This window comes from Oncorhynchus mykiss, chromosome 29 (genome assembly GCF_057628025.1).
Source record: "Oncorhynchus mykiss isolate SJ-2025 chromosome 29, ASM5762802v1, whole genome shotgun sequence".
NCBI lineage: Eukaryota > Metazoa > Chordata > Actinopteri > Salmoniformes > Salmonidae > Oncorhynchus > Oncorhynchus mykiss.
In genome coordinates this window covers 44,571,182-44,583,201 of record NC_143050.1, presented here as the reverse complement: position 1 = coordinate 44,583,201, position 12,020 = coordinate 44,571,182, and the positions used below count along the sequence as shown (strand labels likewise).

Genomic DNA, 12,020 nt, shown 5'->3' with positions numbered 1-12,020 from the left:
CAGTTTCTCAGCAATTTCTCGCATAGAATAGCCTTCATTTCTCAGAACAATACTACTGAACTACAGAACTGAAAACTGCTGTTCACAAATGCTCTCCATCCAACCTCACTGAGCTCGAGCTGTTTTGCAAGGAGGAATGGGAAAAAATGTGCAAAAACTGATAGAGACATACCCCAAGCGACTTACAGCTGTAATCGCAGCAAAAGGTGGCGCTACAAAGTATTAACTTAAGGGGGCTGAATAATTTTGCACGCCCAATTTTTCAGTTTTTGATTTGTTAAAAAAGTTTGAAATATCCAGTAAATGTCGTTCCACTTCATGATTGTGTCCCACTTGTTGTTGATTCTTCACAAAAAAATACAGTTTTATATCTTTATGTTTGAAGCCTGAAATGTGGCAAAAGGTCGCAAAGTTCAAGGGGGCCGAATACTTTCGCAAGGCACTGTATTTAGATTTGTTTAAAAACAAATTGGTTACTACATGATTCCATATGTGTAATTTCAAAGTTTGATGTCTTCACTATTATTCTACAATGTAGAAAATTGTAAAAATAAAGAAAAACCCTTGAATGAGTAGGTGTGTCCAAACTTTTGACTGGTACTGTATGTGGACCATAGTTGGTTTTACTCGGACGTACAGAAAAACAAATACAACAACATCAACACATAACACTCAACAACAGTACTTCAAGTTCAGTTGAGATTGGTTGACTTTGATTGCGTCGGGGCACTCTCCTAACTGGACCGTCTTTCTCTTCAATGAGGCGCCATCGGACTCAGAGTTGGAGCTTCCCGAGAAATAGTATTTTTCTTCCGTGGCTCTACAGTAGTCATTGTCACAGTGTCCTTTGGCAATACAGAGACAGAGACATAGAATAGAATATTACTTTATTGTCCATCTCACAAAGGAAATTACACATTAGATAGTTTTAGGCAGGAGCACAGGGGCCCTGGAACTAACTGGGCTACTTACCAATATCGTCCTCTGGTCTCTTACTCTTAGAGCAGTAGTTGTCAAACGGTTTCTGTTCCCTTTCTGTTTACCCATGAGCGGTAAAATCCCCTCATGCGTTTTACCAGGAAGTCTATGGTCTCATGATTCTTCTTATGTACCCCTTGTGGATAGGCCAAGTACCCCCAAGGGTCCTATTACCCCTGGTTGAGAACCGCTGTCTTAGGATGTGCCCTCGCTGGCACTCTCGCTGATCTGGGACCTGCCTGGGTGAGACCCTGCTTGGCCCTCTGGTGTTCTTAGGGCCTCTGGTGTTCTCTGGGCCTGGAGCCTCCAGGGTGGCTAGAAGTGGATGATTCTACAGCTCTGCTAAGGCAGGCCTTTGGCACTACAGAGACATAGAATGGTACTTAAGTGATTTAAGGACATTTATCTTTTGCTATGCTCCCAGTCCAAACTCGCACAGATACCACAAATACACACTTTTTAGCAGGAACACAGGGTCAGCTGCCCTTAGAGCATTTTAGGGGTTAATACTACCTTGACTACTGACTTCCTCTTAGAGGATTTTGATTTGATCCCATGTTGTTTGTGCTCCATGACCTCCAGGCTGGTTATGAAGGGAATGTTGAATCTGTATAATTTAGAATGTGTAATTCTAGAATTGTTTCCATGGCCTGAAAAAGTTATAGTAACTGAATTTACCTCAAGATTTGAAAATACATTTTGGCTCAGTAATTCTATTCTATCTCTCTTTCTAGTGTTGTGTGTTAGCTTATAACCCCTACACTCTTCCTTTCCTGAGTTAAACTAGTCATGGATAGTCATGGATAGCTCAAGGAGGAAGTGAAAAAGAAAGAGAAAGAGAGGAAGACAGTGAGACCGAGACAGAGAGAGACATTGATGACACGTTGCCGGTAGTCTAGACCAAACAAAAGGGGAAAGATTCTCTGACTAAAAAATCTCACTTAAATGAACAGGGAACTTGTAGCACTCTGCTGACATAGGTGGAGTAGTGAAAGTTTACATTTCCTGATAAAAAAAAGGGGGGCCTGTGAGCAACAAGAAAGTATGGCCTTTGTATGGACATCCCGTTGTTGTCAAGTTTGGTTGTGTAGTACCAAATAGTCTTCTTCTCCTCCTTCTTTCATTCACTACTGTCTTTCATGACTACTGTGTGTTCCATGGTTGTCATGGCGCCATGAGGTCATCTGCTTGGGGTTTTTGTCTTGCTGGAAGATCCAATTGTGGCCAAGTTTCAGCCTCCTGGCAGAGGCAACCAGGTTTTGGGCTAAAACGTTTATTCTACTGGATAAAGTTCATGATGCCATTGACGTTAACAAGAGCCACAGGACCAGTGGAAGCAAAATAGCTCCACAACATCAAAGATCCACCAGCATATTGTATAGTAGATATGTTTTTTTCCCAGCATATGATGCCTCTTTTCGATGCCCAACCCACCACTGGTGTGCGTGGCCAAAGAGTTCTAATTTCATGTCACCTGACAACAGCATCAAATCAAAATCAAATCAAACTTTATTTGTCACATGCGCCGAAATCAACATGTTTAGACCTTATTGTGAATTGCTTACTTATAAGCCCTTAACCAACAGTGCAGTTCAAGAAGAGTTAAACTAAAGTAAAAAATAATAAAAAGTAACACAATAACAAGGCTATATACAGGGGGCACCGGTACGGAGTCAGTGTGCGGGGGTACAGGTTAAAAGGTAATTTGTACATGTAGGTAGGGGTGAAGTGTAGGTAGGTGGGGGGGGGGGGGGGGGGGGGGGGGGGGGTCAATGTAATAGTCCGATGGCCATTTTATTAATTGTTCAACAGTCTTATGGCTTGGGGGAGCCTTTTGGTCCTAGACTTGGCTTGCCTTAACGGTAGCAGAGAAAACAATTTATGACTTGGGTGACAAGAGTCTCTGACAATTTTATGGCTTTCCTCTGACACCGCCTATTGTAGAGGTCCTGGATGGCAGGAAGCTTGTTGTACTGGGCCATACGCACTACCCTCTGTAGCGCCTTACGGTCAGATGCTGAGCAGTTGCCATACTAGGGGGTGATGCAACCAATCTGATGCTCTCGATAGTGCAGCTGTAGAACCTTTTGAGAATCTGGGGACCCATACCAAATATTTCAGTCTCCTGAGAGGGAAAAGGTTTTGTTGTGCACTCATCACGACGGTCTTGGTGTGTTTGGACCATGTTAGATTGTTGATGATGTGGACACCAAGGAACTTGAAATTCTCGACCCGGTCCACCACAGCCACGTTGATGTTAATAGGGGCCTGTTCGGCTCGCATTTTCCTGTAGTTCACGATAAGCTCCTTTGTCTTGCTCACATTGAGGGAGAGGTTGTTGACCTGGCACCACACTGCCAGTCCAGGATCCAGTTGCAGAGGGAGGTGTTTAGTCCCAGGGTCCTTAGCTTAGTGATGAGCTTCGTGGGCCCTATGGTGTTGAACGCTGAGCTGTAGTCAATGAACAGCATTCTCACATAGGTGTTCCTTTTGTCCAGGTGGGAAAGGGCAGTGTGGAGTGTGATTGAGTTTGCGTCATCTGTGGATCTGTTGGGATGGTATGCAAATTGGAGTGGGTCTTGGGTATCCGGGAGGATGCTGTTGATGTGAGCCATGACCAGCCTTTCAAAGCACTTCATGGCTACCAATGTGAGTGCTACAGGGCGGTAATCATTTAGGCAGGTTACCTTTGCTTCTTTGGGCACAGGGACTATGGTGGTCTGCTTGAAACATGTTTGTATTACAGACTTAGTTAGGGAGAGGTGGAAATTTCAGTGAAGACACTTGCCAGTTGGTTCGCACATGCTTTGAATACACGTCCTGGTAATCCATCTGGCCCCGCGGCTTTGTGAATGTTGATCTGTTTAAAGGTGTTCCTCACATCGGCTACCGAGAGCATTATCACACAGTCATCCGTAACAACTTGCATGCTTCAGTGTTGCTTGCCTCGAAGCGAGCATAAAAGGCATTTCGCTCGTCTGGTAGGCTCGCATCACTGGGCAGCTCGCGGCTGGGTTTCCCTTTGTAGTCTGTAATAGCTTTCAAGCCCTGCCACATCCGACGAGCATCAGAGCCGGTGTAGTAGGATTCAATCTTAATCCTGTATTGATGCTTTGCTTGTTTGATGGATCGTCTGAGAGCATAGCCGGATTTCTTATAGGCGTCCGGATTAGTGTCCCGCTCCTTGAAAGCGGCAGCTCAAGCCTTCCTTTAGCTCGATGCCTGTAATCCATGGCTTCTTGTTGGGATATGTACGTACGGTCACTGTGGGGATGACGTCGTCGATGCACTTATTGATGAAGGCGATGACTGAGGTGGTGTACTCCTCAATGCCATTGGATGAATCCCGGAACAGATTCCAGTCTATGCAAGCAAAACAGTCCTGTAGCATAGCAACCGCGTCATCTGACCACTTCCGTATTGAGAAAGTCACTGGTACTTCCTGCTTTAGTTTTTGCTTGTAAGCAGGAATCAGGAAGATAGAATTATGGTCAGATTTGCCAAATGGAGGGCGGGGGAGAGCTTTGTATGCATCTCTGTGTGTGGAGTAAAGGTGGTCTAGGATTTGTTTTCCTCTGGTTGCACATTTAACATGCTGGTAGAAATTTGGTAAAACTGATTTAAGTTTTCCTGCATTAAAGTCCCCGGCCACTAGGAGCGCCGCCTCTCGGTGAGCATTTTCTTGTTTGCTTATGGCCTTATACAGCTTGTTGAGAGCGGTCTTAATGCCAGCATCGGTCTGTGGTGGTAAATAGACGGCTACGAATAATATAGACCAGTGGTGGGTTTGGCATCGAAAAGAGGAATCATATACAGAAAGTAACTTCATACCTATGCACCAAGCATGCACGCACACACACACACACACACACACACACACACTTACAATCTGACTTTTGTTTTCATTCTCTAGTTAGTCATTGGTGGCAGTGTAGTAGCATTGAGCATTGAAGGTAAGGGTCTTTCCAAGCATTATAACTCTGTCTTTGGCAGTGTAATGTATCTGATGTGTGTAATAGTCCCTTTATTACCAAAGATATTTATAACTAACCCAAGATAGATCATCTGTGTCATTTACAGTGCTAGCAAATTAAGCTTTGTAGGCAGAACAAGCAAGGAGGTGGGAAAAGCCAAGCACAAGCTAGTGAGATCCTATTGGCGCTTTGTAACATGTATTTGCATATTTCCGTCAGGGAACGCCACCTCTGTGAAGTGCGCGTGTGCACAAACTCAATTCGACCTTGCACCTCTTCTAAACAACGCAATTTTTTAAAACTGGCAAAGTATCAAGTCTATAAAACTTTGTGCACTGTGTTCATAACAGATTCTAGTTTTGGGAGCAGAAAAATGTATTGAGATCAGATGTTTCATTGATGAGACATTAGCAGAATGTCGGCCCAGTTTCACCTAGTTCCATCCTCTTCCACTACCCGCGACTGGACTTCCTTTAACTACAATATTTGGTAGTGAGAAAACTTTCTAAACGGATGCTTCAGCTTTATAGCCCCTGTGACGTGTCTGGGTTACCGCTTCTGTCTGTGCTACATTAGAGCAGGTGGTTTTCATTTGCTGTACTTTTGAGCCTGGCTCTTGATTATGTACTGTACAATAAGCATTGGCCACAGGGATGCCCAAAACAGAGCTAGAGAAACTGATAATATTGACGATGATAATGGTATGAGGATTAGAGGTCGGCCGATAACAGTCGGAAATCGGTATTTTTTTTATTTTTGATACCTTTATTTAACTAAGCATGTCAGTTAAGAACACATTGTCATGTACTGTCATGTTGTGTCTTGTCTCTGTCCTTTCCCTTCACCCTGTCTCCCTCTGCTGGTCGTTGTTAGGTTACCTTTTCTCCCCCTCTTTCCCCCAGCTGTGCCTTGTCTCCTCCTAACCACCTCGTCACCCCTTTTCCCACCTGTTCCCTTTTTCCCTCTGATTAGGTCCCTATATCTCTCTCTGTTTCTGCTCCTGTCTTTGTCGGATTCTTGTTTGTTGTGTTTCATGCCTGAACCAGACTGTCGTCATGTTTGCTGTAACCTTGTCTTGTCCTGTCGGAATCTGCCGGTCCGTCTGAGCCTACCTATGTTTGGTAATTAAAGAAGCTCTGTTTAAGTTAATTCGCTTTTGGGTCCTCATTCACGCACCGTAACAGAAGAATCCGACCAAGAATGGACCCAGCGACTTCGGATCCTCTCCACTCAGCCGTCGGGATCCAGGGAGCGATGCTAGGCAGACACGAGCAGGAAGTGTCTGCTGCTCGACATGCCGTTGAGACCCTGGCCACCCAAGTCTCCAAACTCACAGAACAGGTTCACCATCTCCGCCTCGATCCACCGGCCACTTCCAGGGCTTTCGAATCTCCGGAGCCCAGAATCAATAACCCGCCGTGTTACTCTGGGGAGCCCACTGAATGCCGCTCGTTCCTCACCCAGTGTGATATTGTGTTTACTCTCCAGCCCAACACTTACTCCAGGAGCACTGCTCGTGTCGCCTACGTCATATCTCTCCTTATTGGACGGGCTCGTGAGTGGGGCACGGCAATCTGGGAGGCAAGGGCTGAGTGTACTAACCAGTATCAGGACTTTAAGGAGGAGATGATACGGGTTTTTGATCGATCTGTTTTTGGGGAGGAGGCTTCCAGGGCCCTGTCTTCCCTATGTCAAGATAATCGATCCATAACAGACTACTCTATTGAGTTTCGCACTCTTGCTGCCTCCAGTGGCTGGAACGAGCCGGCTTTGCTCGCTCGTTTTCTGGAGGGTCTCCGCGCAGAGGTAAAGGATGAGATTCTCTCCCGGGAGGTTCCTTCCAGCGTGGATTCCTTGATTGAACTCGCTATTCGCATTGAGCGACGGGTTGATCTTCGTCACCGAGCTCGTGGAAAGGAGCTCGCGTTCTCCGTTGCCCCCCTCTCCGCATCACTACCATCTTCCTCTGCCGGCTCGGGTGCTGAGCCCATGCAGCTGGGAGGTATCCGCATCTCGACTAAGGAGAGGGAACGGAGAATCACCAACCGCCTCTGTCTCTATTGCGGTTCCGCTGGTCATTTTGTCACTTCATGTCCAGTAAAAGGCCAGAGCTCGTCAGTAAGCGGAGGGCTACTGGTGAGCGCTACTACTCCTGTCTCTCCTTCAAGATCCTGCACTACCTTGTCGGTCCATCTACGCTGGACCGGTTCGTCAGCTTCCTGCAGTGCCTTAATAGACTCTGGGGCGGAGGGCTGTTTTATGGACGAGACCTGGGCTCGGGAACATGACATTCCTCTCAGACAGTTAAAGGAGCCCACGGCCTTGTTCGCCCTGGATGGTAGTCCTCTCCCCAGGATTCAGCGTGAGACGCTACCTTTAACCCTCACTGTTTCTGGTAATCATAGTGAAACCATTTCTTTTTTAATTTTTCGTTCACCTTTTACACCTGTTGTTTTGGGCCATCCCTGGCTAGTTTGTCATAATCCTTCCATTAATTGGTCTAGTAATTCTATCCTCTCCTGGAACGTCTCTTGTCATGTGAAATGTTTAATGTCTGCTATCCCTCCTGTTTCCTCTGTCTCTTCTTCACAGGAGGAGCCTGGTGATTTGACAGGGGTGCCGGAGGAATATCACGATCTGCGCACGGTGTTCAGTCGGTCCAGGGCCACCTCTCTTCCTCCACACCGGTCGTATGATTGTAGTATTGATCTCCTTCCGGGAACCACCCCCCCCCCCGGGGTAGACTATACTCTCTGTCGGCTCCCGAACGTAAGGCTCTCGAAGATTATTTGTCTGTAGCTCTTGACGCCGGTACCATAGTCCCCTCCTCCTCTCCCGCCGGAGCGGGGTTTTTTTTTGTCAAGAAGAAGGACGGGTCTCTGCGCCCCTGCATAGATTATCGAGGGCTGAATGACATAACAGTGAAGAATCGTTATCCGCTTCCTCTTATGTCTTCAGCCTTCGAGATCCTGCAGGGAGCCAGGTTTTTCACTAAGTTGGACCTTCGTAACGCTTACCATCTCGTGCGCATCAGGGAGGGGGACGAGTGGAAGACGGCGTTTAACACTCCGTTAGGGCACTTTGAATACCGGGTTCTTCCTTTCGGCCTCGCTAACGCTCCAGCTGTCTTTCAGGCATTAGTCAATGATGTCCTGAGAGACATGCTGAACATCTTTGTTTTCGTTTACCTTGACGATATCCTGATTTTTTCACCGTCACTCCAGATTCATGTTCAGCACGTGTCGTTTCGTGGCTGCTTGTTCGGTCTGCGCGCAGACTAAGTCCGGTAACTCTCCTCCTGCCGGCCGTCTCAGGCCGCTTCCTATTCCCTCTCGACCGTGGTCTCACATCGCCTTAGATTTTGTCACCGGACTGCCTTCGTCAGCGGGGAAGACTGTTATTCTTACGGTTGTCGATAGGTTCTCTAAGGCGGCTCATTTCATTCCCCTTGCTAAGCTTCCTTCTGCTAAAGAGACGGCACAAATCATCATCGAGAATGTTTTCAGAATTCATGGCCTTCCGTCAGACGTCGTTTCGGACAGAGGTCCGCAATTCACGTCTCAATTTTGGATGGAGTTTTGCCGTTTGATTGGGGCTTCCGTCAGTCTCTCTTCCGGCTTTCACCCCCAGTCTAACGGTCAAGCAGAACGGGCCAATCAGACTATTGGTCGCATCTTACGCAGTCTTTCTTTTCGCAACCCTGCGTCTTGGTCAGAACAGCTCCCCTGGGCAGAATACGCCCACAACTCGCTTCCTTCGTCTGCGACTGGGCTATCTCCTTTTCAGAGTAGCCTCGGGTACCAGCCTCCGCTGTTCTCATCTCAGTTCGCCGAGTCCAGCGTCCCCTCCGCTCAGGCTTTTGTCCAACGTTGCGAGCGCACCTGGAAGAGGGTCAGGTCTGCACTTTGCCGTTATAGGACGCAGACTGTGAGGGCTGCTAATAAGCGTAGAACTAAGAGTCCTAGATATTGTCGCGGTCAGAGAGTTTGGCTCTCCACTCAGAACCTTCCCCTTAAGACGGCTTCTCGCAAGTTGACCCCGCGGTTCATTGGTCCGTTCCGTATTTCTCGGGTCATTAATCCTGTCGCAGTTCGACTTCTTCTTCCGCGATACCTTCGTCGCGTCCACCCGGTCTTCCATGTCTCCTGCATCAAGCCCGTCCTTCGCGCCCCTGCTCGTCTTCCCCCCCCCCCCCCCATCCTTGTCGAGGGCGCACCCATCTACAGGGTCCGTAGAATTTTGGACATGCGTCCTCGGGGCCGTGGTCACCAGTACCTCGTAGATTGGGAGGGGTACGGTCCTGAGGAGAGGAGTTGGGTTCCCTCTCGGGACGTGCTGGACCGTGCGCTGATCGAGGATTTCCTCCGTTGCCGCCAGGTTTCCTCCTCGAGTGCGCCAGGAGGCGCTCGGTGAGTGGGGGGGTACTGTCATGTACTGTCATGTTGTGTCTTGTCTCTGTCCTTTCCCTTCACCCTGTCTCCCTCTGCTGGTCATTGTTAGGTTACCTTTTCTCCCCCTCTTTCCCCCAGCTGTGCCTTGTCTCCTCCTAACCACCTCGTCACCCCTTTTCCCACCTGTTCCCTTTTTCCCTCTGATTAGGTCCCTATATCTCTCTCTGTTTCTGCTCCTGTCTTTGTCGGATTCTTGTTTGTTGTGTTTCATGCCTGAACCAGACTGTCGTCATGTTTGCTGTAACCTTGTCTTGTCCTGTCGGAATCTGCCGGTCCGTCTGAGCCTACCTATGTTTGGTAATTAAAGAAGCTCTGTTTAAGTTAATTCGCTTTTGGGTCCTCATTCACGCACCGTAACACACATTCTTATTTTCAATGACGGCCTAAGAACGGTGGGTTAACTGCCTCGTTCAGGGGCAGAACGACAGGTTTTCACCTTGTCAGCTCGGGGGATCCAATCTTGCAACCTTACAGTTAACTAGTCCAACGCAATAACGACCTGCCTCTCTCTCGTTGCACTCCACAAGGAGGCCTGTTATGCGAATGCAGTAAGCCAAGGTAAGTTGCTAGCTAGCATTAAACTTATCTTATAAAAAACAATCAATCATAATCACTAGTTAACTACACATGGTTGATGATATTACTAGATATTATCTAGCGTGTCCTGCGTTGCATATAATCTGACTGAGCATACAAGTATCTAAGTATCTGACTGAGCGATGGTAGGCAGAAGCAGGCACGTAAACATTCAATCAAACAGCACTTTCGTGTGTTTTGCCAGCAGCTCTTCGTTGTACGTCAAGCATTGCGCTGTTTATGACTTCAAGCCTATCAACTCCCGAGATGAGGCTGGTGTAACCGAAGTGAAATGGCTAGCTAGTTAGCGTGCGCTAATAGCGTTTCAAACGTCACTCGCTCTGAGCCTGTGGTTGTTTCCCTTGCTCTGCATGGGTAACGCTGCTTCAATGGTGGCTGTTGTCGTTGTGTTGCTGGTTCGAGCCCAGGGAGGAGCGAGGAGAGGGACGGAAGCTATACTGTTACACTGGCAATACTAAAGTGCCTATAAGAACATCCAATAGTCAAAGGTTAATGAAATACAAATGGTATAGAGGGAAATAGTCATATAATTCCTATAATAACTACAACCTAAAACTTCTTACCTTTGAATATTGAAGACTCATGTTAAAAGGAACCACCAGCTTTCATATGTTCTCATGTTCTGAGCAAGGAACTTAAACGTTAGCTTTCTTACATAGCACATATTGCACTTTTACTTTCTTCTCCAACACTTTGTTTTTGCATTATTTAAACGAAATTGAACATGTTTCATTATTTACTTGAGGCTAAATAGATTTTATTGATGTATTATATTAAATAAGTGTTCATTCAGTATTGTTCTTATTGTCATTATTACAAATAAAAAAATTGGAAGATTAATCGGTATCGGATTTTTTGGTCCTCCAATAATCGTTAGCGGTATCGGCGTTGAAAAATCATAATCGGTCGACCTCTAATGAGGATAATGATTGATGATGATGATCGTGATGATGATCTCTGTCTGTTTATAGGGAGGAGGTTCAGCAGAACTGTGTTCGTTGGAAAAAGAAGTTCTCCTTCGTCTGTAAAATGAGTGCCAATCCTACCACTGGAGTCCTGGACCGATCCATCTGCAGGGTTTCTGTACGCAAGGTAACTACATCTCCCATCAACCCATGCTCTAGTCATTTACCCTACAAATTAATGGTACTGTCCATTCTGTAGTGTTTTAACCTGCCAAAAAGTGGTACTATCAATTGTCTAGTGTTTTACCATACCAAATAATGGTATCGTGTAGACAACATTGAGGAGATATTTTCAAAACAGCAGTGAGAAAATGTTGCCCTGCTGTAGCGTCTTTTTAAAATGTTATGCTTATTTTATTTTGGGCAACTTTTACTTATTGCGTAAGCTTTTTTGCCCAGGCTCTCTCTGTCTCAAAAGTGCCGCGTAGTTACATTATTAACCTTTTATAAGAAAATTAATCTGTAGTTACTCTGGTATTAAGCATACCTTGTTAATGGAAACCTTCTCCCTTACTTTTTATCTCCAACTCTGATGTAAATGAGATGTTCCCAGACTTTTCACACACCTACTACACACTAGATCAACTTTGACAGGTGTTTTCCGATGTATTTTTTTCAGTCAGCGTAGAAGTTCTATGGACTCTTTTATATTTTTTGTTGTTTACTTTACGCTCTTATTAGCGACAATGCTAGCTACAGTACATTTGACTCATTTAGCAGACGCTCTTATCCAGAGTGACTTACAGTAGTGAGTGCATACATTTACATACTTTTTTTATACTGGTCCCCCAAACCCACAACCCTGGTGTTGCAAGTGCCTTTCTCTACCAACTGAGCTACACGGGATCTACTGTACTGTACTCCTCCCTGTGGTGTTACCATGGTATCAGCAAATATGAGGATTGAGAAATGTGACTCTACCTTTATTGTATCAGTAATAACTGATTGGAGATCAGGGTGTGGCTAGAATCACACAGCTCAGTATCTGGTACTATGACATGGAGTCCTCAGAACTCAGATCAGTTCATCTGTAGGGAGTGGGGACACTAATGTAA

At 46.2% G+C, this 12,020-nt stretch overlaps 1 protein-coding gene across 1 annotated transcript in view; it reads left to right on the top strand.

Annotated features, from left to right (window-relative positions):
• Positions 1 to 12,020, top strand: part of LOC110509291 (early estrogen-induced gene 1 protein) — a 74,437-nt gene that overhangs the window by 33,778 nt on the left and 28,639 nt on the right. The window contains exon 3 of the mRNA XM_036967675.2: positions 10,972 to 11,092. Within this exon, the coding sequence (XP_036823570.1) occupies positions 10,972 to 11,092 (121 nt within the window). The remainder of the gene's footprint in view (positions 1 to 10,971; positions 11,093 to 12,020) is intronic.